The sequence below is a fragment of the Sphaeramia orbicularis genome, chromosome 8, assembly GCF_902148855.1.
Source record: "Sphaeramia orbicularis chromosome 8, fSphaOr1.1, whole genome shotgun sequence".
Lineage (NCBI taxonomy): Eukaryota > Metazoa > Chordata > Actinopteri > Kurtiformes > Apogonidae > Sphaeramia > Sphaeramia orbicularis.
In genome coordinates, this window is record NC_043964.1 from 39,077,742 (window position 1) to 39,104,631 (window position 26,890).

The 26,890-nt window shown below is 37.7% G+C and overlaps 1 protein-coding gene across 1 annotated transcript in view; it reads left to right on the forward strand.

Annotated features, from left to right (window-relative positions):
* Nucleotides 1–18,659, forward strand: part of prkcbb (protein kinase C, beta b) — a 199,517-nt gene extending 180,858 nt beyond the window's left edge. The window contains exon 17 of the mRNA XM_030141271.1: nt 14,556–18,659. Within this exon, the coding sequence (XP_029997131.1) occupies nt 14,556–14,711 (156 nt within the window). The 3' untranslated portion in view covers nt 14,712–18,659. The remainder of the gene's footprint in view (nt 1–14,555) is intronic.
* Nucleotides 18,660–26,890: the final 8,231 nt, after the last annotated feature.

The window sequence follows — 26,890 nt, forward strand, 5'->3', positions numbered from 1 at the left end:
CAATAAAGTTACTTTTTTAGAACAACAAACAAATTTTGGTAATGAAGATGAACATTTTAACAATATCAGTGGCTGCAATGAGCCTGTTTCCATTGCACATCTCAGAACATTAAAGTGCAAACTGTACAAATTGTGCAAAAACAGAAACATTCCACTTTTTTTTTCCAGTCCAGTCCTTGTCCATTGTCCAAACCTAATCTCTTTGTCTAGTCTAGTGGCAGATCACCATGGCAGTAGATTTATTTGTTGTACGTCCCTAAAATGAGTCCAGGGTGCTCCAACACTAAAATATTAGTTCCACCTGCTACATGTTCTAACCTGAAGGAGAAAAAAAACCCCAAAACTAGAAGCACTCGGAGAGCGCAGACCTCCGCCAAGGCTGATCAGTGGGCCCCCCCGTGGGCCCCCCCACCCCCGATCACCCCCAAAAGTTAATCATTTCTTCCTTGTCCCATTTCCAACAAACCCTGAAAATTTCATCAAAATCTGTCCATAACTTTTTGAGTTATGTTGCACACTAACGGACAGACAAACAGACAAACAAACCCTGGCAAAAACATAACCTCCTTAGCGAAGGTAACAACCACCTAGGAGAGATCCCATGCCCCCCCCCGGGGGCCCACCCCACACTTTGAGAAACACTGGAAGAGACCAACCTCCAGGGATAACGCTCCGATACCGATCCCACATTTGTGCGTGTATTTATTCGGGGGTGCACCGCTCCCACAAACAGACAGGCCGGTCTGTGTTTGGCTCCACCATGTCCATAAAGACATTCTAACTCATCAACGCCATGATCTGATTCAATGACCGGCTATCCCAGCTGCGGCGTCGCCACGTGAACAAACCATCAGCCTTCAGACAGGTGTGGACGGGCGGAAAAGGACAATTAACCGACAATTAATAATTTAATCGAGCAAATTCTTATCGACAATTAATCGATAGCTGATTAATTGTTTACATCCCTAACCTTGACTGTTCAGGTTTATTTTTGCACTTTCATCCTGCGGGCCGGAATGGACCCTTTGGCGGGCCAGATTTGGCCCCCAGGCCACATGTTTGCCACCTGTGCTTTCGACCATCCTTTGCTCTCTCTTAATTCATTCCTCTCACACATACGGACTGTACCGTTGCTGTCCAAAGAGTACAAACCAGCTGTGACGGCAGGAGAGTATGAGAAAAGGGGCAGAGTACAGTGAGAAGGGCTGAAGGGATGGAGGTGCGAGAAAAGAGAGATTAGGGAGATGGAAGGTGACAGACGGGGGCTTCAGAGCAAAATGGGAGGGAGAAAGTAAAATGGATGAAAGAAGAGAGAAGGCAGGTAATTCAACAATGAAGGGAGGTGAGGAGGAGAGAGAAAGAGGTGGTTAAGAGGAGACTTTATTAAGGAGGAATGGAGGATGGGAGGAAGCAAAGCGAGGCTCTGTGAAGCGAGGCAGGCGGCTACGACAGGCTGTGCATATTTCATGGCTGCCACTTATCATAAGAGCCTTTTCCTGATGGGGGAGCGTAGGTCTGATGACTTCAAGGAAATAACATGCAGAACACGGCCTACATACACACAGCCCTGCTGAGCCACTCAGCCACGTTACACCGCCTCTAAAGCTGCTCGCAATCCACTGTAGTCAAGCTGCTGCTGCCACCGCCGCCGCTCTGACTAGCTGCACATTCACTTTTAATAGGCGTTGCTCTATCTTGCACCATTTACTATCTGCACGTTAACACAGTGTTTACAAGAATGAGCACAAACTAGATGCAGTAGCCCACAGCGTAGTGTGATAGGAAACAAAATCTACAACAAACCAATCATCTACTGGGGCTACAGCTCAGCGCTTCTGTCTGCGATCAGAGACACGGGTGAAAGCAAGTGACGTTCAAAATCCATGAATTGACGCCAGTGGGGTTAAACTTTAATGAAGTTAGTCAAACGTGTTAAGATAACCTTTAGCTTCTTCACATGAGTGGAATTTTGATGCGTCTGACAGGGTAAGGGTGCCCGATATAATAGAAAAATGCTGATGTTAACATCTGACTCAGAAGCACTTTCAAGCAAATATGGCAGTGAGTGTAGGATTACTGTATATTAATGCTGTGATTTTCCAGATTACAGGTGGATCTTTGCAGAAAAACCTTGTTCACGTCCTACCAAAGCATTGTATGGATTTTAAAGCATGAAATCATAGTTGTCCCTATTTAATTGACTAAACATCACCCTGTGTGTAATGACAAACATTTCGTCTGCAGGTGTCTTGTGGCATATTCAAACACACACATCACATATAACCTGTGCATTAGTCTGCTGACTGTTGATACATTTTTATAGTCAACTACCTCCTTTCTTTATTACCCTCTAGGTCTGCTGCAGCACCTCGACATTAAGATGTTTTACGTTACCTAATCAACACTCCACACTCTAAAAACCTGAGAAATGTTTCCATTCAGCCTATTTTAGGTGTGGTTTGTATCAAATATATTTAAACGAAGGGTTGAAAAGAAAAAAATATTATCTATCTTTGCTAAATGTTAAATGTGAATAACAGTTAAATTTAAAGCCGAAGCTATAATTAGAAAAGTAGTATAGCAAGGTTAGTTGTTAGTGGATGAGACTTTTAGTCACATTGAAATACAATATCACACTATTAAAAGTCAGATATTTGTGATGAGGACTCATGTTGTTTTTTCTTGCAAAAAGCCCTCTACACTACAAAAATCCAAATCTTACCAAGTGTATTTTTCTCATTTCTAGTCAAAATATCTCATCACACTTAAAATAAGACATAATCACCTAAAGAGTATCTTTTCACTGAGATATAAGAACTTATTTTTAGACAATAGATCTTGAAAATCTTATTTCAAGAAATCTTACCAAGATAATTTTCACTTGTTCCATTGGCAGATTTTTTTTTTTTTTTTTTAATTCAAGATTTTTTTTTTTTTTCTTAATTCAAGCAAAAAAAAATCTGCCAATGGAACAAGTGAAAATTATCTTGGTAAGATTTCTTGAAATAAGATTTTCAAGGTCTATTATGTAAAAATAAGTTCTTACATCTCACTGAAAAGTTACTCTTTGGGTGATTATGTCTTATTTTAAGCGTGATGAGATATTTTGACTAGAAATGAGAAAAATACACTTGGTAAGATTTACATTTTTGCAGTGAAGCGTTCTTCCATGCCTCTCTTCTATTCCTCTCCAACAGTAATAGCGTGCAATCTGTTTGTTAAGCTGCGTATGACGTCCTTTCCTGTTTCCAGGTCCACCTCTGTATTTATTTGTGCAGCTACTATTAGCATGCTAAATAGTAGAATGAACATTAATTCCCTCTGCATCTGCAAACAGATCTTTATGGACTTCCCCTGATATAGAAGGAGGTGTTTTGTTTATTGGCCTTTTATCTGGTCTGTCCAGTTCAGCTGAAGGTACATAAAGTATTCATGTAAATGTACACAGCTGAGTGTCTGTTCCAAGTGGACCAACAGACCCTTGAACAGATTTGAAGACATTTAACATTCCGTGCATTTACATGACAACTTTTATTCCTGGTTTAATCTGATTAAAGGTTAGATCCTATTTCAGGTGCCCATGTAAACACGTTATTCCAGTTGAAAAAGAAAAGTTCGGATTAGATTTAAACCCGAATAAAGTCACTGGTTTAATCCACTTTTGAATCAGGTCTAAATATTCCTCGGACATGTAAACCCTTTATTCCGTTTGGACTTTATTCTTACCATTCTGCACATGCTCGTTGTCCTGTCCTGTCGCGATGATGCACACATTCTGCGCTGGTGGAAGAATATGCAATGCAGTCTAGTCAACCCAAACCGTTCCAGTGGGCTATTCTGATGGGATCTACCAGCCTGGAAAACCCTGAAGGAAGAGTTCATCACCTGTTTTTTATTAATTCATTTGTCATGCACTAATGAGTTCGATAAGTGGGTAAATCAGACATAGCCAGGCTTTTATAGGTGATTTGTAGTATTTTATGAGTGATTTTGTGAAATTCAATTCTCCCTAATCATTACTTTAGTCCGCTGGGGTCAATATGATCACAAATTGAGGCTCAAATTATGGCGATGTGACTTACTGCAGTAAGAAAATCTTGGAAATAAAAACTAATGCAAAGCTAAAACGGTAAAGCAAAGCTAATTTAGCGCATGCATCCCTTCCAACAAAAAGATTTTCCAACTTCCGTCAACACAACAGTCCCAAGATTGTATGAGTGCAGTAAGTCACGGATCTAAAGAAATAATTAGGGAGAATCGGATTTCAGAAAATCACTTACAAAAGACAACAAATCACCTTTAAAAAACTGGCTACATGTGACCATGGAAATGCAGTGACTATGCTAAGCTAAGCTAACAGAGGGGCTGCGAGAGCTGAATAAATGTTTATCATGTAAACCTTTATTCGGGTTTAACATTTCCATGTAAACAGAAGAGAAAGTACTTTAGTTCCGGATTAATTTCTTCTGGAAAAATAAATCGGATTTAAAACACATCATGTAACCGTACCCATTATCATTTACTGCAATTAAAACACTAGTCACTTTAACACAGAGATCCCGGGAAAAAGGTGAGATGGTGATCCCACCTTTTTTCCACCATTGACCGATTTCCACAGCCAAGCCAAAGGAGTAACAGAGGTGAGACAGGATGGACTTACCTGTGTTCCACAATCAAAGGGGCGGTGACACAGCGCAGCGTATAGTGTGATGTATCACTTCCGCGTCGGAAATACCCCGAGTATAGCGGTGTTGCTAACCTCTCCAGAGTCTTTCACCATTCCACAAATGTTAGCATGGCTCTGTTACTACCTCCAGAGGAGTTACAGAGCCGTGACAGAGGTGGAACCAAATGATCCCACCATTTCATTTACACAGACGTCCTTCCGGATTTTTTAATGGAATGTCCTTTGTAATACATAGCATTTTTTGAGTAAAACTGTCAAACTTTTGTCCCTTATAGAGGACAAAATGCATTGCTGGGTCTCAGGAGGACATGCAAAAAAAAAAGTTTAAAAAATTTTGTTTCAGAAAACTGTTAAATACAGTCTAATAACAATTAGCAACTGATTTACACTAAAACATGTCAGTGCAGGTCAGGTTTATCATGAGCAGCAAAGTTACAATAATTGTATGAATGTCAGTGTTTGGGATGGTGCATAAGTGTCCACTGTGTTGGCTGATATGCAAATAAAACAACAAAACTCATGAATATACAAGAGAACAGCTGGAGAAGAACTGTCCACTGGAGTGACCACTGTGCATGAAAGGGTTAAATAAATGAATTTAGCCTCTTTTAACCTTTTCATGCATAGTGGTCACTACAGTAGACAGTTATTCTACAGCTGTTCTCTTGTATATTCATGAGTTTTGTTGTTTTAGTTCCATATCAGCCAACACAGTGGACACTTATGCATCACATAACTTTGCTGTTCTGGATAAACCTGATCTGTAGTAAAATGTTTGAGTGTAAATCAATTGTTATTAGACTGTAATTATCATTTTTTTCTTTAACAAAATGTTTATATATATATATATATATATATATATATATATATATATATATATATATATATATATATATATATATATATATATAATCTCCATGAAGTGAGTAATAACTAGTATTAGAGTATGTTTAAATATGAGAAAACATCAGATTAGCAGCATTAAAAGTGTTTTTATTTCATAGTTTTCACTGTATGTCAGTAAACACACATTTCTTGGCTTCAAAAATTAAATGCATCGTATCCATTTGAGTGGACATTTTTGCAACCCCATGAAAAATAGGTTCATAAAAAGCTGTCAATCACTTTTTTTTTTTATGCCTAAAGAGGAATAAAAACAGGGGAAAAATCATGATTAAGGTTCTCATAATTCATGCATGAAAGGGTTAAATCAGAACAAAGAAGTTATGGTATATGGGCATCCAGGTCTGCCTTTATTGAATGTTTAGATCCAGAAATGAGTTATGCAACAACATGATGTCACAGCAGATACTAGCATAAAATACTAGCTACTGTTGGCTCAGAAATGAAGCACTACGATAATGACATTCTGACAAGAGATGCCAAATTACAATCTTTAGGTATAAAAATGTTGCAATTTTGCTGTCTTCAGAGGGAGAATAGAGGCTGATCTGTTTGAATGGAGTCCTATTGGAAAAGCATCACAGTTCACTTAATAAACAACTGTTTTGTGAAGAAATGTGTGTTCCATCCCAGTCAGAGGGCCCATGTGATGATCTTTAACATCTTGTCCATACACTAGGAAATTACCATGTCACTCAATAAGCTCATTAAGAAATGATCGTTTAGTGTGATGGTGACAGTTTGAGGTGTTGCAGCAGACGAGGTCCACTTACAGCAGCTCCATACATGCATTTATATATCTGTTCTATTCCTTATATGATCTAAACCAAACTCACCAAATATGTTACTATTTAATCTGTCCCATTATGGCTAAGAAATCCACTCACAAGACCAGCTGTCATAAACATTATTGGAATGTTCAGTGACATCAGGGAATTGTCAGACGGGCTCATGGCTGAAGCTAATCACCTGCAGGTTCACTGTGATGTTTTCATCAACAGTGAAATGGGTGAGAATAGAATAGAATAGAATAGAATAGAATAGAATAGAATAGAATAGAATAGAATAGAATAGAATAGAATAGAATAGACTTTATTTGCCATTTGCACAGATACATAGCAGTATAGGTGCATTGGAATTCTTGTGCGTTTGCCTGAGTCAGAAAAGGGAGCTTGAACAAAGAGTAAAGATATGACAAAAAAAACAGGCAGATATAAAACATAAAACATAGCTAAAACCTACAAGAAAGCAGTTATTGCACATACAGCTCAGATGCACATTTGTAACAATAGAGTATTATATAAAAAGGGGTAATAGTAATGATAACAAGAGTCCTGTGAGGTAAATAAGTCATTCCACATTTGAATTAAAAGTACTGTGACGTATAGCAGGTTATTGCACATTCAATTTAAAGTACTAGGAGGTAGATCAGTTTATTGCACATTCAGTTAAAATACTGGGAGATTAGAATCTTTCATCGTTACTTAAAATATCTTTAAAGGTGTGGGAGACTTTTGTGACCAATTTTTCATCAAATCTGTCAAACCTCAGTCATAGCCTAAGTATCATGAATCTGTAAGTCTTTCTGTGATTACTCACCTGAATCTCTTGCATTACGGTGAACAGTTTCTAAGTGCCATCCACCATAAACAAACCATGTGTTTACAAACTGAGCCGGGAGGTCACTCGGGCATCTTTGGAATTTTGTCGCGACATGCATTGTGGGAAAGGGAGGTTCACACAGCCACCTGACAGCAGCAGCGCAAATCTATGGTATTATATGGATGAAACAAACATGATGCGGAAACAGCTGAAACGCGGAAACGGCTGGAGGAATAGGCATAGAGGGAAGGGAGCTCCTGCCGTTTCCGCGTTGTGTCTGTTCCAGCTGCCGCTGTCAGGCGGCTGTGTGAGCCCTCGCTTCCCACAATGCACGTCGCGACAAAATTCCGAATATGCCCGCATTACCTCCCGGCTCTGAATGTAAACACACGGTTTGTTTATGGTGATGGCACAAAGAAATTGTTCACCGTAATGCACGAGATTCAGGTGAGTAATCACAGAAAGACTTACAGATTCATGATACTGAGGATATGACTGAGGTTTTACAGATTTGATGAAAAATTGGTCACGAAGGTCTCCCGCACCTTTAATTTAAACTAATGTAAGACGTAAGAAACTGGATCCAAGCAAAACACAGACTTCAGCCCTTCTCATTCACATACTAACATGTGCAAATGCTCCATATTGAACTTCAGCAGACACAGCGGGCATACTGTCACTGTTAGCTAATGAACACAACATTCTGCATGTAGCTGCAGCACTTTAAATGCTTTCTATAGCTGTGTTAGCCCGATCACACCTAAATAGGTTTTTACAGCCTTCAAGTTATCTTTCACTTTCTACTTTGTCAACTGCATTTTATGCAAAAATATTACAACAGCTATACAGAGTCCTGTGTAACAGTAAGTTCCAGCACATAAGCTGTATAAAGTTTGTATTGGAGTGGATGTAATAGCCAGTGTACACAGTAAGCTGCAGCAGTGCTGGAGTGTGTGTGATAATTAATTCCAAATGTTGCGGCCCCCAAATTAAAGCCAGTGGCTTCGGCACAAAGCAGCCTGCGCTTATCAGCCCAAAACAGGTCAGCGTTCGATACCGCCTTTCATTCACCCTCCTCTCCTCTTCACCTCCCCTTTCCTCTGTGCCTCCCACTCTCTCCTCATCCTCAACTGACATGGGCTCGTCTCCCGCTAATCCTCTCGTTACTGAAAAGAGATGGAGAGAGAGAGAGAGAGAGAGGGAGGAAGGGAGGGAGCGAGGTAGAAGAGGAGAGAGGGAGAGGAAAAGAGGGAAGGCAGCTGTAAAGAGGCAAAGACTAAATTAAAGTTTCTCTATTAAAAACCACCGCCTCTGGTAGATGCTAATGTGAAAAATAATTGTTTGTCAATGCTACTGTACATTCTGATATTTCTATCTAGATATCTACACCGAGGGCCCCTGATATTTATCTCAGTGCCTTTCCTTTGCTGCATCTCCTATCTTTTTTCCTCTCCATATCCCTGTCTCTCTGCCTCACAGCATTAACTGCAATTGAAGCGTGCTGAGATGGAACACATTATGAGCTGGCCTACATGGCTGGCAGCTGTGTGTGTGTGTGTGTGTGTGTGTGTGTGTGTGTGTGTATGTGTGCGGATGATGTTGTATGTGCATAGCTGTGAGCGCACAGTCTTCGCAGCATACACAAGGGTTTTCAACAAAAAAGCATACACATGCGTATGGGTGTGTTAATGTTTTCAGTTCCAAAAATGTCTCAAATGCGGCACTTCTTGAGCTGTTAGAAGTTGAATGCCATGAGGTATCCACACAGTATCAACCATAAAACATGTAGGGAGGGGACACATGACTTCATTGTCCACACATACTTTAATATATTACTCTCCAGAATTATCCTCATATTATTTGTTTTAATTTATATGCTTGATTGGCCTCATTCGTGGGGTTGTTTATGACACCAGTGGATCTGCTGATTCACAAACTGATAAAAAAAAAAATGCTAAAGAACATTGATAGTGCATGCATCCTTGTGCAGCTCTCTCCTCTCAGTTCAAACCAAAAGACTGAATGGTGCCAAAAAAAAAAAAAAAGCTAATTAGCAGTTGAATGGAAATTTAATAGTCGAGAGTGAAGAGTTTCATTCAGTTTTTAATTATATTTCAGAAATGTCCACACATGTAATGAATGTGACTAAATTGTGTTTTTAAAGTGGTGACATTTGAACTCTTTTACCATTTTCAATCAACTCAGTAATACTCAGCATCACTTAGTTATCATACTCTTTTTAGGTAACCAATGACAACCAGTAGTTTTTACAGTGTACAGCCACACTTTGAACCATTTAGCTTCAGGAGATTTTAATCATGTATAGGGGTGTGTTTTGGCAAAAATCTGGCGATACGATACAAATCACAATACTAGGATCACGATACAATATTTCACGATACTGTTAAAAAGGCAATTTTTTTGTTTTTCTTTTTTTTTAAATAATATTTCCTTGAAGAATTGAATTACACCAGAAATATGCACAAATACTAAACACATTTATATTTGATCACAACACGATCTAATGTTTTATCACAAAATGTTCCTGTGTTAAAACTTAAATTATGTTTTACAGACATTACAGGTTAAGATCCTGGTCAAATGTTCACATTCTATTAGTTCAGAACTTACATCAGAACATTATTTTTGTACAATCCCAACAAAGGAAGTAACATTATTTAATAAAAGAGCATTAAATAATAATAAATAAAATATAAACAAAAAACAAAAATGAACCTCCACAATATCTACATTTGAATAAATACCTAAAAATATCGATACAGCACTTTTTAATATCGATACAGTATCGTGAAATGAAATATTGTGATATATTGCAGAACCGATATTTTCTTACACCCCTAATCATGTAACTGTAGATTAACTATCCATACCTGCTGCCTGAAGTGGAACATTAACTAGGGATGTGTAAAATGCAGTGATGCTTTTGTTATAAATTAGGCTATGATTTATGTTATAGATATATAATAATTACATGGCCAAATATAATATACTACTATCTATCTATCTATCTATCTATCTATCTATCTATCTATCTATCTATCTATCTATCTATCTATCTATCTATCTATCTATCTATCTATCTATCTATCTATCTATCTATCTATCTATCTATCTATCTATCTATCTAATTTAGACTAAGTTCTTTCATTATGTTTTTAAATTCTGCTCCTTTTCCATCTCCAATTTTTAAAAAAAGATGTGGGTTTTAGCAGTGCATGACTAAAAACATTCCGCCAGTACATCCCAGACCAACACAAAACCCACCCAAGTACACAAACATGAGCAACAGCATGCTGACTGGAGTTCACATCATGCTTAATAATGATAATAAGAGTGTTCTGAATCTCCCACGTTGCTGATGTGTTCAGTCGGTTGTCCAGCTTTACTACACCATGTCTATTTGAGACTTTCTTTAAAAAAAAAAGAGGCACTCTAGTGGATATCATACCCATGTACGAGAGGTGGATCTGGGCCAGCTGTGGCAGGTGTGTCCCTGTGGATGGACAAAGCTCCTCTCAGGCCAGTCGAGTGTTGACAGCCAAAGGTAGGAGACATGACTTTGGATTGTGGTGTTTTTTTTTTTTTTTTTTATGATCTGCAAAGCTCTCCTGTCCCTCCCTGTCGCTCTTATTGCCTCTAAACCCTTCTCACCAAACAGTCGAAACAGGAACTGCTGCTGTGTGTGATGTTCAGCAAACAAGCTTTGGACCAAGAGTTTTAACCATCTACTCAGCTGGATTCTCCTCTTCTTTAATCCTGTCTCTTCTTCTTTTCACTTGTTCCCTCCCTCTTCCTCAAGCTGTGAGGTGGACTGTGGCTTTAGGTATTTGTGTCTGTCAGGCGTACGTGGTGTTAAATGCTCAGACTCTACACTTTGTGGATGTATTGGTAAATCTCTGGCTTCCCGCGCTGTCTTTTTTTCATAAAATATTTATGGTTGTGGATTGGCCCTTGTGTGGTTTTCTCTGTGACTGTGCCTTGCTTAGTGATGTGAATATTTATGTGGCCAGCTTTTATTCTGTCCACTTCCTCCTCTACCTGTCCCTTTTCTTATCTATCTATCTATCTATCTATCTATCTATCTATCTATCTATCTATCTATCTATCTATCTATCTATCTATCTATCTATCTATCTATCTATCTATCTATCTATCTATCTATCTATCTATCTATTTATTTATTTGTCTATCTATCTATCTATCTATCTATCTATCTATCTATCTATCTATCTATCTATCTATCTATCTATCTATCTATCTATCTATCTATCTATCTATCTATCTATCTATCTATCTATCTATCTATCTATCTCTTCAGCAGTAACAACACTATTCTATTAATACTTCTGAGTTATTACTGTATTACATTTTTTCCCGTTTCACAAACAATGCCATGAGTTTTATGTGACTAAAAGCATGAGATAAACATCCAAACTTCGTTAAGTAGCAACACATATGCACACTGTTTCTGTTGGAGTCCGTTTTTGACTGGAATTGATCATCTATTGACATTCAGTGACTCCATTTCCAAGGTAGCGTAGCATATTGTTGCTGCTATGACCTGTAACAGTGCATGTATTCACACTGAACTGTTTCATTATGCAACATTCTGTATGAAATTTTGGTTCAGTTCAACTTGTGAGCTAAACGATTACTGTCAGAACTGCATTTACATCCATATTTACATGCTTCCAAGCCTTGAGTGCAAGCCATGAGCTCCATTCACACCATGTTGGCAGTCCACCAGTATGTGTCCATCAGTGGATCATGGTGTTAGCCTTGGAAGATGACATTGTGCCAATATTATTAAACATGTAAGACGTGTTAACGGCCTTCCTGCAGCCAGAATCTATGTGTTCACACTGTACAGCTCTGAACTGTGAGTTAGTGGAATACTGTTGCTGCTTTTACTATTTAATTTAGGTTGATTCTAAATATGTCAATCAACCATCATGGACATTTTTTTTTTAATTTAACCATTAGAGAAAACTCAAAACAATGCCTTAACTATTACAATTAGAACTGTGTCTTATTTAGCATTTGGGTGCTTCTATGAAACTGAGTTTATTTTGGTACCTGGTACTTTTCCAACTTTTTAGACCCAGTGATAAATAGAAATGTAGACATATTTCCCCCCAGGATGAACCTAATGATGACCTCAGAAAAATGCAAAAAAAAAGTATACTCTTGCTCTGAGCCATCCCAAAATTAATGATTTTTTAATAAAATATTGGGGCCAAAAATAGGACCAAAATTGGGACATGAAAAACTACCTAGATGTCAGTGCATTTTATTTTGAAAACATAGCTCCAAATACTCTTATATACTGCTATAAATAAGGACACTGTGTTAAATTTGATGATCCTAGTGGTTTTTCTAACCCAGACATGAGGGTTTTTCATTCCAGGTTTTGTATGTAACCCATTGTGTCCACTTGTACAGAACCTTCCCAGTTAAATCCATATAAATCGCAAATGATCATTTTTGTGAAACACTCTCCATTGCATAATTAGTTCAATTCCCAAAATGTACCTGTGAGCGAATAAGAGATATTCAAAAAAATAGTAACGTATAATTTTCCAAATTGTCCTTTTGACCGTGTTACATACAGATTTTTGTATTAAATATAATGTGAAATAATATACAAATGCGTTTTATCTGGAAAAATAGTTTCTCTTTTATCTCAGTAAGTATTTATTTTTTAAAACAGACCCAAAGTGCTTCCAAACTTGCTTCATAACATTAGTCTACATCTGGTTTGAATTTTTAGCCCCCATGTCCTGTTTTTAGGGGCCAGTTTCATAGAAGCGCCCATTTAAGATTTTTTTTTTTTTTTTGGGGGGGGGGGGGGGGGGGGGGGGTTTGACACATTTTTTGGTTGCTTTACCAAACTATGACAGAAAAAACCATTCTGTTAAACTAGTTTCCACTGCAGAAAAACAAAAGAAACTAACCAAATGATCCATCCTGCTTTTGCCCATTGGCAGCTCGGATTGCCCCTGGCATCCCTGCAACCCTCTTTAGGATTAGGCAGTTCAGAAAATGAATGAATGAACTAACCTAAGGACATAGAATTTAGTGTAAATGCTGTTGTCATGGATGTCGGTAACAGAGACAGCCATACACTCATAAATGGAGTTAGCTAACGTCAACAAATGATCTACTCCCACGACAAAACAATTCCAACACAAACTTCACAGAAGCACAGATGTTACATATTGGACTTTTGACCTCTGAAACCAAAAATTATTGAACTGTACAACTATCAGCCATAACATTATGAACACAAGTAGTGAAATGGTAATAATGTTGACTATCCAACACATCAGTTTTGACGACTAAATGTTCAGTTGCTGCCTAATATGTGCCACCAAATGAACGCTGCCATTGTAATATAATAGTCAACATTAATACCACTTCCCCTGTCGGTGGTTAGAATGTTATGGCCGGTCATGTAGGTACTTGTTGACTTGGATAGATACACACCATCCTACTTTCGGAGTCTTATCCATGCACTTTGGACGTTAATAGATACCCCTAACACATCCTGCTTGATGAGTTTCCGCAAAGCACATGTGACCGAACACACTCCGCTCTGAAAATCCTACAGGCTACACATGGCATACAGTGATATGTGTATGAATGCCATCATCCCTTTGGTGTTCGCTCCTCTACACAGAGCTCTACTGTACAGCTATAGTGCATACAAGGCATACATGACAATAAGAGTCATATCCTAAGCTGTTTGTATGTCAGTGTGTGTGTGTGTGTGTGTGTGTGAGAATCCAATGGCAGCCGCTTTCCGTCTTCGTATCAAACCTGCCCCTCCCCCACACGCTTACATACACTACTCCATCTTTAGCAGCCCCGTCAACTCTTTGCTCTTTTTTCTTTCCTCTTTCCCTCCATACATTCGCCCGAGCCAAGCAGTGCATTAACAATGCCCTGCCCCAGAGAAACCCTCTACTACTGCACACACACACACACACACACTTATACACACACACACACACAGATTTAAGCACACAGAAATCCCTCACCTCCTACACAAAGTCACACTTGCTGTTGCTTGTACTCATTCTCTTCTGTCTCTTTCCTTCCACTCTTGATTTATGTTGCTCAGCATCTTTTTCCTCATCTGCACTTCCATTTCTTACGCTTTGAACTTATCTCACTGTCCTTGCTTTTTTTTTTTTTTTCCTTTATATATTTCCTGGCATTAATGAATTCAATGAAGTAACTATCAGGTATCCAATAACTGCTGTCTCTTCTCCTTCTTCCTAATTCATCCCATTCTCTTTACCATTCTCCCATTTCCATAATCTCCAAACTCCACCTGCAGAGAAACCGTCGCGACACCTGCAACTTCGACAAGGAGTTCACCAAAATGACGGTGGATTTGACACCGACGGACAAGCTCGTCATCATGAACCTGGACCAGGACGATTTCCTCGGCTTCTCCTACACCAACCCCGAATACGTGGCTCCTGCAAATTAACGTATGTTCGATCATGCTGATGGACTGCAAGGAAAGGAGGTTTCAACAAAGTTATTAGCACTAAATTTTGTTTTAAATGTGTTAGCATTCAGTAAAAGTCTGCATTTCTTTACAGCCACACCAGGGTTTTTGCCAATACTTCAGCGCAAGAAAGGTATCTGAAGATAAGAAAAAGAAAAAAAAAAACTTGCACAAAACACTAGATACCAAAGATTTTGAAGTATTGCTTAAAAAGTCCCAGGTGTCAGCACAGAGTATAAATTCAAGAGACTATAAAGATAGTGGCTTCATTCTGCTTAAATCCCTGTAACATCCTTTCACATTTGGTTCACTTGCTCCCTCATATGTCCCAAACCCATGAAAAGTGCCATTGTAATGAAATAATCAACCTTAATTCCCGTTTTTAAGCAAAATTTTAATACTTTCTATGCTGTTGCTTTGTGAGTTTTCTCACCTTCCAACCCGCGTTATTTTGCAGACCAATGCAATGGCATAAAGTCATGTCAGACGAATCCAAATGGCTACGAGCAGCAGCGTTACCCAGAAATGAATAGTTTTTTCAGTAGGGGTGTGCCAAAAAATCAATTCATATAAAAATTGCAATTCTTACTACAATTCAGAATCGATTTAAAATGGCCGAAAATCGATTTTAAAAAATAAAACAAATCCGCCGGCAGTCTGCCTCTGTTTTGTACGCAGGACGTCCTGACGTCATCATGCAGCCGGTTCTGAAACATACACATGCGTGGTAAGCACCAAAACAAAGGAAACTAAAGGAGGCGGTAGGGTTAGCAGCTAACATGATTAGCGGCTAGTGCATTGACATGCCATCAAATGCTGTTAAATAACACACTAAAGGATGAAAATGCATACGTATAGCACGCCAAATGCAACCAACTGGTGTCACATAAACGCGATTTCATGAGATCAGTCTGTCAGCAGGCATCAACCAAACGACACGGTGACGAGTCAGACACCAGCGGCAAACCAACACACGCTGCTGTACCTCACCAAACTCCCTGCCGAGCATGGATAAATGTTTAAAACTTAATAAATGTGAAAAAGACATTTTAATATCTGCATTTGTCATTCTGTCTTGCAAAGCAGACTGGAGTAGAACATGAGGATCCTTTGCACACCTATAGATTGAAGTAGAAATCATTATGAATAAAATTGATTTGAATCGAAAATCGATTTTGGATCTAATGTTAGGCCCCAAAAATCAGAATCGAATCGAATCGTGAGATAGTAAAAGATTCCCGCCCCTTTTTTTCAGCCATCACCGGACTAGTAGAAGCGGTGTGAGTGTGCAGACTTTAGTTCCACCAGTGTCCATTTACACCAGTTTCATTAGTGTGTCTTGACCATTGCCTCCTCCTTTCCCCTGTGTCGTTGAGTTGCGCTGTGGAAGTGCTGACACACATTCTGACTGAGCGTCTCACACTGGGCCATCACTGAGGAATATGCCTAATGAGCAAACTTCACAGCCTGTCAAATCATTTCCCTCCCTATCCTCCTTTTTTTTTTCTTCTTCTTTTTTTGGCTCTTGCATTCTCTCATGTCCCTCCCCCCCTGCATCCTCCTGTTGTTTCTCCTTTCATTTTTTTCTGTTTTGGCTCTAATCCTTTCTTATGACAAGGCCTCACTGCGAGCCTGGCATGACGCGATGTCACAGGGATTGGCAGCGCGGCAGCCACCGGTGGCGTGTACACACATGCAAACACACAAATAGAGAATGAGGCTCTGCCCAAGTAAGCAAGCAATAAAACAACAGCAATGCTACTTTTTGACTCCCCTAACCTATCCATGTGTGTGTTTTTATGCTGTAAACGTACTGTATGTCCATTCTAGATGTCCGTATGCCAGAGTACAGTGGATATATGACCGTATGTGTGTATTTATGGCTGTGTATGCGTGTACTTTATAAGGCTTCACTGGTTAAAGCCAATTACTTCAAATTCAGCTCAAATTCAGCAAATCTGCCTTCCAGCTTCAAACCACGTTACATTGGCTGTAATGCCAGCTAGCTCTGTGTACTGTACGCACACACACGAGAACACACACAGAGTCATACAGTCCAATCCATGTCTGAGGGTTGGAATTATTAGGTGAAGCGTAACAAGGCGGACAATGACTGTGAAGTGTTCGCTCCTGGAGGCACACAAGACATATACTGTAGGTCCATTACACAGGCTTAGCATTTTTCATTTTTTTTAAATCAGCACAAATAGTATCCTCATGTATACCATATACAGTATATATGCATATATTTGTACATATTTATATATTCTCCAGAACACTCCAAACTCTCTTTCTCCTTTGGGTAAATCTGTCTCTGCAGTTCTGTCCCCTTTTGTTTCAGTGTTGTATAATGTAAAACATAAAGGATTATCGATGTGCCGGCCTTTCCCAGACATAGACTTGTACATTTGCTCAGGTCAAGGGTTGGAATCTAAATTAATGTAAATCACGCCTACTCTTAACATCTGCTGTTGGGAATCGTAGACCCTAAAGCATCTGATAGCACTCGACAACTACAGCTGTGTTTACCTGTGTGTGTGTGTGTGTGTGTGTGTGTGTGTGTGTGTGTGTGTGTGTGTGTGTGTGTGTGTGTGACTGAGTGAACCAACAAGTAGAAAATGTGTATTTAAATCAGTTCTGTTAAGTACTGCGTAATTCAATATAAGTCTCTTTAAATCTCTATATTACTCTTTTTTGGCAAAGATAGAAAACACACTTTCTATCCACACCTGACCAAATGATGCTAATACGAAAAGCTCTGTTGTCATTGTTTTAAAACACAATTGTTAGCAAGTTACGGTTATGTTTGGTGTTAAAAATTCCAGATCAAGAGTATACCTGTAAGAAATTGCTCTATGCATGTTCTGATCTTTCTTCTTCTCTTTCATATCTTGTTCCATATGATATGGACGTATCCTATATTAAGTGTTGAGTGGTGGACTGGTATGTAATAATAGACATCAATAGGGTTTATGTTGCTTTATTTATGATAAAATTATGTTCCATGTCATTGTTAGCTATTGGCTAAATAATATACAATGCCATGTTCTGCTTTGTTTGTACATATATATATATAAATATTTTTCAAGTCTATAGGAGTAAGAGTCTTCCATTTCCATGGTCAGTGTTTATAAGTAAATATATACATGTACATATATATGTATATATACGAGTTGCAATAGGAAGTGTGCAAATAAGGCAGAAAAATACTTATAGGGAAAACCAATGGCATTGTACATCATTAAAATACCTATTTATACCTCGTTCAAGTACTGACACTGTTGATACTTGGTTGGTACTGCAGGGTTAAACAGCATCAGCCTAAAAGTGGACCGGCTTAGATTGTGACCTCCTTTTTCCTCCATTTTCTTCCTCTTCGACCTTTTCTTTGATCGCGGCATTCCATCTGTCACTTTACTTTTTGCTCCTGACCTTTGTCTCTCGTCTTTCCTCCTTCCTCACACAGCTCTCTAGTTTCCTTTTTCTTTCATTTTCGTTCCTTTTGCCCTTTACCCCCTTTCTGTTCTGAGTTATCTATATCTATCCTTAGTTCTATTTTCTCTTCTCTTCTCTTCTCTTCTCTTCTTTTCTCTCCTCTTCTCTCGCTGATTCATCCCGTTCTGTTTCTCTTTTAAGTCCTCTTTTCCTCGTAGCCTGTATCACTGCCAACTGAGATTAAACACAAAATCTGATGAATAAGTAAAACCGAAATTTGATGGTTGCACCTTGAACCATTTTTTTCTGCTTCGTTTTCAGCTGGGCTAAGATGCTAAACAAATACTTTAATAATAACAAAAAAATAATGTGCAATTTATACATACAGAGGCCTGCAAAAGAAGAGTAAGTGTGTTTCGTGTAGTTTATCGGTAAGAATATGTGTATTGTGATGTTTTCGACTGTAGAATAATAAATCATGTTGAAAGACCACATTTGTTTCCAGTCAAATCTTTTTTTAACTGAATAAGATGGATGTTTATTTTCTTGTGGTGCTCTTTTCATGTGAATTTTGTTTAGCCTTAAACCTCCATGATCCCCTCCGTGAAAAAAATGATTGGATAATTTATGTCTGCATCAAATAAAAAAGTCATGGGACTTCCGCTGAGGGCATTGGTGGGCAGTCTGTTTATTCGAAGGAGAAACTCTACATGTTGCTGCCTCACAAATTAATGAGGTGCCTGGTACTTACGTGTTGTACATATTAGAGGCCTGACAGCCAGTGGAGAATAAATCTTTATTATTATGCATGCTCTTCAATTGGCAGGCTGCCATCGCTGTTCTGTTCCATCTACACTCATGCCACTATATGAAGTGTACATCCCATAAGGCCTTGGTTCTCCCTGTAATAATAAAAGCCACACTTTTCATCATGAATGAGTCTTACAGTAAATATGAGCTTGGAAAAAGATGGAGAGAAATGAAAAGAAACATGCCGGGTAAACAGTACATGGAAGACAGCAGGTTGCTATCGCGCTGTATTCCTTTGCCTACACACTTGGCACATTTACATACAATACTACAACACACTGACCCACATTCATTCACTATGAGGATACACACAGCAAACTGTGGAAAATAAAAAAAAATACTGTTTGGATAAATGTGTAGAAAGGCTCCATTACAAGTAAAAGTGTGATTTTGGTGTTAACCCATAAAGGCCCAGAGCTAGTTTTGTGGCAGTTCCCAGAGGAATTTTTTTTCTCTCTTTAACCTTTCTTAAGTGATATATCACCATTTATTATAATATTAACTTCTATGTTTTGCATTTTTAACTGGAAATCATGTATTTTACGATATTTAATTTAGATATTCTTGAAAACGTAGAGTTAATTGGAAGGTTATTGCAGCAAAACTTAACAAAACTGAAGAAAAAGTGAGTTTTGCCGCAAAGATATTAACTGAACATAAACCACATGCAACATTAGCTTCTGTACTTTACATTTTTCACTGTAAATCACATATTTTCTTATATTTAGATATTCATTGAAAACTTTGAGTTAATTCAAAGGTTATTGCAGCAAAACTGAATTATTAACATTATCTTCTGTATTTTGCATTTTTTCACTGTAAATCATGTATTTTCGTATATTTAACTTAGATAGTCTTGAAAACTCAGAGTTAATTCAAAGGTTATTAGCTCTAGCAAAACAAAAAACAAAAAACTGAAGAAAAAGTGTGTTCTGCAGCAAAGATATTACCTGAACATAAACCACGTGTAACATTATCTTCTATATTTTGCATTTTTCAGTGTAAATCGTGCATTTTCCTATATTTAATTTAGATAGTCTTGAAAACTCAAGAGTTAATTCAAAGGTTATTAGCTCTAGCAAAACAAAAAAAAAAGAAAAAGTGTGTTGTGCTGCAAAGATATTAACTGAACATAAACCACGTATAAAATTATCCTCTGTATTTTTCACAGTAAATCATGTATTTTCCTTTATTTAATTTCCTGTATTTAATTAAGATGCTCATGAAAACTCAGAGTAAATTCAACGGTTATTTCATAAAAATAGAGAAAACTAAAGAAAAAGTGACTTCATCAGCCAATATATATCATTAACTCAACAATAAACCAAGTGTCTCCATCCACTGTCATTGATCCAACTCTGTGTTTTACTGGTGAATCAATGTTGTAGAAGATGACGGTATTTCCACGTTCACTACGGAGCCTCTAAACATCCAAATGGGTCATATCTGATGACCATGAAAAGATGCCAAACTGCTTTTTACACCAAGTATTTACATGTATCGATAGGATCAGTGGTTCAACAGGTATAATACGTTTTAGATCAGTAGATGCTTTTGGTTAACGGTGGGGGTCTGGGTCTATAGGGGTTAAACCCACAATATGTAGCAGGTCCAAATGAAAGGGATGATTCTGTATATAGTATTGATATTCCAGACTCTCAGGGGAAGTCATGTACCAAAACACACTTATAGCTGTCCAAACCACCAACAAATCAACACTATGTATCCACAGACTGTATCACTCACTGAATAAAGTATGAAAATCACTGTTAACACATATCTGAATTATGGTATTATCTAGTTTTCCTTGTAGGTTCATCGTAGGCTACCATGTGGGCCACTAGTTTACATTATAGATATGTTAGCTTAGCTTGTTTTTGGTAATTTTGAGCATAGCTGCACTGCTAATTATTTAGTTCTTACCAAGATGTTTAAAAAAAACACAAAACAAAACTTAGATTTAGAAGTGTTAGACAATTTATCTTGTTTTAAGGGTTAATGTCTTATTTTAAAGGTGCTGTTTGTAAGAATTATGTTCCAGGTAATCATAAAATGGCCCTGAATCTCTCCAGAAATTAAGAAATCATGTTCATTTCAAATACTGATATCACTGACAGTAGTAGTCCAGCCAGAATATTAGCATTTGAAAAGCTCAGTGTTAGCCCACATGTAATGTTTATGTTGTCATTGTGTGTTCTGGTCTGATGCTCCACCCATCACCTTTCTCCAAATCACCAAGTCAGTAGCGTTTCAGTGTCCAGGTTGCCAGTTCCCACTGAGCTGCAGCTGAAACATTTCTGGTCACAAATGTCTGACGTTACTAAACCTAAAAGGCCTCTTATTATTCCTAAATATGTCGTGGTAAAGTGAGAAACAAAACAAGGATATGTATAGGAGATGCTTTTGAAACATGGAGACGACTGAAAGCGGAGAAGAATTTGAAGACCGACGCTGGCTCTCCTGTGGTCTCACCACCCGGTAAGAGCCACTGAGAGCCGGGTTTGGGCCCGCGGTCTCACCGGGACCAGGCCATGGTCTCTTCACCCAGGCCACAGTCTCTTCTCCCAGCCCGGCCCTGGGTGAAGAGACTGGGCCTGGTATAAATACTGGTGTAGGACTCACCACTTGCCATGGTAGCTCCTTGTAGTAGACACTCATGCTAGATCTGGCAACCCCTAGTCTGGGGGGGGGGATACCATGCTCTACAGTATTTTGAATGTGATTGCAGTACCAGTTCTGGCCACAATCCTACATATGACTTTTTTAAGTGTTCATACATCTGTAGACATACTTATTTCTAGATTTAACTATCTTAATTCAAGAAATCAGTGAAATTATCTTGCTGCATGGACAGATATTTCATTTGTCCTCAGATTTAATGTTTTCATCTTGTTTTTAGACACCGCTTTTTTGCTGTGTCAAGTGGTTTAAGAGATTTATCTGAAAAAAATACAACTATATGATGATTTTTATAACAGGGATACAAGGGTCTCCAGAGGGTACAACATATAAAATACAACACCACATAATAAACTTACTTATTCCTACTTTTTTACATGTCTAAGACTCTAATCACCAGGAATGCCCCTACCATCACCACTATTCATTATATACAATATATCTCTATTCTCTTTAAATAATAGTGATATCATATATTAAAACTGGTAGTTAAAAACATTTAAATTCTGTAAATGATTGAACTTTCAGTAATTTTGAGCAGAACTGAAGTGGTTTCGAAGATTATTGCAGAAAAAAACCTACAAAAAAATACTGATGTGTGATGATTTTATAGCATATATATATATATATATATATATATATATATATATATATATATATATATATATATATATATATATGTATATATATATATATATATATATATATATATATATTTTTTTTTTTTTTTTTTTTTTTTTTTTTTGCTTGAGGGTCTGTTGAGCCGCATTACATAATAAATTCCTATTATGTAATAAAAGTTCAAAATGTAATAAGAATGTCACATCATCTTGTAATAAAGCCGCATTATGTAATAAACTGACACATTTTGTAATAAACTACGTCAACGCATTATATACTAAATTTTTTCACATTATGTAGTAAGTTATTACAATTTGAGAAATTTATTACAAAATGCACTTGACACATTTTTATTTTAAAAAAAATTTAATAACATGGTTCATTATGTAATAACAATCCAAATTAATATAATTTCAGAGCAATTTAGAAGAAATTAGTCACAGGAGCTACAGGTAATGTAATCAGAACTTTAACCACACAGTTTAAAGATTAATTTAGTACATTACATTTTCCTGAAAATAAAAATGTTTCAAGTACATTTTGTGATAAATTTCTCAAATTGTAATAACTGACTACATAATGTGAAAAATTTTTCTACATAATGCATTGAGGTAGTTTATTACAAAATGCGTCAGTTTATTACATAATGCGGCTTTATTACAAGATGACGTGACATTCTTATTACATTTTGAACTTTTATTACATAATGGGAATTTATTACATAATGCGGCTCAACAGGGTCCTCAGAGAGTACTAAATTAGAAGAATGCACAAGAGTAAATGAGAAAGGAAGAGAATATTCATGTCTTCTACTTCCTGTAATCTGTATTTGTGCTTTGATACTTCAGACAATATCAGGTTTATCATCATCGGGAAAAAAAAACGTCTGCAGTTGTGTGCAGATTCCAGTTAGCTGTTAGCCACATGAGGCTAAATGCTAACTAAAATGATAAAAGTTCTTATGATGGTGAAGGGCAGCTGCAATGACTCTTTGGATAACTAGCTTAGCAAAGAGGCTGCTGTTTCAAGTGTAAAAAAAAAAAAAAAGAAAGGATGAAGGGCTGAAGTGAACGACAGCAGGGCACTGCAGCACACTGAAGAGAGAGATGAAAAAGGAGAACTGACAAAAGCAAAAGAATCTCTTATTTATTTCATTCAGTGGATCTTATATACGCTCAAGAGGGGACCATGACGGAGGAGCTTATTGGATTTATTTCACACTATCTTTCTTTCCCGCTCACTTTCCCCCTCTTTTTGCTCTCTCGCTTTCTCTCTCACTCCGACACACATTTTCATTAGGCAAACATATTAGACACACTTTCACACCGTCAGACGTGCATTCACAATTAAGACACATATTTTTCTGTCTGCCTCCTTTACATTCACTCTGCTCTTTCTCTCCTTCTTAATCAATCAATCTCGCTGACAGCATTTAGCTCAAGCAGCCGTAACGCGTGCACTCAAACACCCTTGAACACATTTTTATCAGACACACACACTGGAGACAGTCGCCGTGTTTACGCTGAGCCTCATATTCCACTGTTAATCAGAATAAAAGCCCTATCAACCTCAATCAGAAGTTTTCAATCAGGTTGAGCGAGGTGGTGTAAACTTTTGATAGTCCATTCATTAGGGGAATATTAGTGTCTAATAACCATGTTAATGCTTAATCCAATCATTTCTGTGTGGTTAGAATAAATATATTCTGTCTGCACGTTTGCCCCATGTGAGGTGTAACATTAGGTAACATGGTGAAGCTCTGGGAGAGATTAAAACACATTGGTCCGATACAACAGACCTTTAAATATTTATAGGTTTAGTATGTAAGATGTTATGGCATCTGGCAGTTTGGTTCCAGACTGCAAAGGACCAAATACCAGTCGTGTCACTTTCCCTTACAGTGGCTGTTAAAAACATGCAGTTTAACTAAAAACTAGTGCTGTCAAACGATTAAAATTTTTAATCAGATTAATCACAGGGTTGCTGTGGATTAATTTTGATTAATCATGATTAAACATCATACATTTTTATCTATTTTAATCGCATTTCATTTTGCATGAGCTAACAGACTCCAAAAAGATGGGAATACACAGTAATGGAAAAAATTATTAGACCATCATAAGCAGTGTTTGGAATAACGGCATTAAAAATAGCGGCGTTACTAACACCGTTATTGTTTTCCAGTAACAGGTAATCTAATGAATTACTATTTGAAACGTTACAACGCTGTTACCGTTACCGACAGTGAAATGTAGTGCATTACTATGCACTGATATCTAACAGCTGTTATCCATCCTGGCTCGCTCAGCCAGGCATGAGAGGTGTGACATTTGCGGACAAGTTGAGTCTTTTGAACGGCTCTGTTAAGTGAACGATAAGAACCGATTCGTTATGAGCCGTTCTTATATTCAGATTGTCCACACTGCCTTCATGCGTCACCTGTGTGTCCATGAGTCTGAGTTGTCCACGCTGTCTTCACTTCAACGACTGATGACATCTCCGAGTTTGAGTTGTCCCAGCACACCACATTCACTTGAACGCAGCTACGTACGCAGCTAATTTGAGGGAGGAGTTATCAGTGAGTGACTGGACTGAAGACATTTACTGCTGTATCCAGGAGGAGTGACTGAAAAAAGTGGAGATGTGGGATTAACTGGAGGAGCATCTTCTTTGTATAAATGCAGATATGCACTTATGTGGTGGAAAAGCCGGACCCTGGTGGACCCCAGCCAGACCCTGGTGGACCCCAGACTCACCAAAGTCATGGTATGAAGTATCTGTCTGCTGTTTTACTCTATGCAACTGGCCTGTGAAACACGCTCAAAAATCAGTTTTCATTTACATATTTGAAGGGTTTTTTTTTAAAAAGTAATGCAATAATTACTTTCCCTGGTAACATTACATTTATGAAGGAGTAATTCTGTTACTAATTCAATGACTTTTTTGGGAGTGGATCTCTCCTTCACTGTGGTTCTCCCCGAGGTTTCTCCCTTTTCCCACTGGGTTTGAGTTTTTCCTTGCCGAGAAGGAGGGTCTAAGGACGGGGGATGCCCTGGACATTACTCATTTTCTTGCTGTTTATTTGACTGTTGTTGTTTACATCCAACTGACTCTGTAAAGCCCTTTGAGAAGACCTTGTTGTGATATTGGGCTATACAAAAAAATTGAATTGAATTGAATTGAACTTTTTTGGGAAATTAACAAGTAACTATAATCAATTACTTTTTAAAAGTAATTTACTCAACACTGTTTATGAAGGAGTAATTCTGTTACCAATTCAGTTACTTTTTTTGGGAAAGTAACTAGTAACTATAATTAATTACTTTTTAAGAGTAATTTGCCCAACACTGATCATAAATCATCAAAAACAATGGTTATGCAATCCAGTACTAACTCCTGTGTGTATCATGTGACTAAAACAGACAGAAAAGAAAACATGGAATGCCTAAAAGTACTGTTTTTGTCAGTACAATGCCATAGATATTGATGTAAGAACTGAAGTGATTTTGGTTATTATCAAGAAAACATGGAAAATAGCTGGATATCAGCTCTGAAATTAAACTCTTATGAACTATTTTTGTTGTTTTCATTATATTTGTCCAAACAAATGTACCTTTAGTTGTACCAGACATTAAAATGAACAAGAAACTGAAGAAAACAGGGGGTGGTCTAATAATTTTTTCCGCGACTGTAGATGCACTTAGCGTGTTTGTCGCAAGCTAGGCAACACATTTGCTGAAATGCTAGCAGAATCGTATACTTTGCGTCAATGTGGTATTTTAAGGTGGAAGTGCTACGATGAAAAGAAAAGTCCTTCCTGCAGAGTGTTTATAATACTTTATGTTGGTCGACTGTTCTGTCTTGTTTTTTTTTTTTTTGTCCTCATATTTCCATCCAGAGGGCACACGTGCTGTTTAGTGTCTTCTATCTTTATGGGCTGGTTCTGCTGCCTGTCACTACCAGATCAACTGCTCATTTGCACATGTGTGACGGTAACTCTGCTTGGACAAACTGTCTGAAATGTATTACCAGAGACGTTCCAAGTCATTCTGTGCTGCAGATGGGTTAATTGCGTTAAAGTTTTTAATCAGATTAATCATGATGAGGGATTAATCTGCGTTAACACATTAATTTTGACAGCCCTACTAAAAACATGTTTTTAAAGATACAGGAGGCAAAATGAGGGTTAAAAAACAAACTACACAAAATGAAAATACACAACTACAACCCTCTCCTCTATGTCTATTCAAAAGACTAAACATACAAACAGATGCCATATCATGTTGTTATTGAAAAGTGAACCCACTGTCCATAAAAGTCAAATCACACCCACGTCACTGCTTATAGAATCTAAAAAACAGTATGGAATTACATGTGTTCATCATATATTTAACCCTTTATCTGTCTGAAAACATTGGTGATTGGCCATATCTGAGCATCCCAGGGTAGATTTTCTGAAAGCACAGGCATGGAGTAGATGTAGAAGTCTCATGTCCCTTCAGACCACTTGAATTACAACATGATCAAAAGCAGTTATGGAATTTATTTTGCACAGTGATGTAAAGAAAAATGTTTTTGTGTTATTTGTCTGCTATAATTGCATTGCAGCTTTA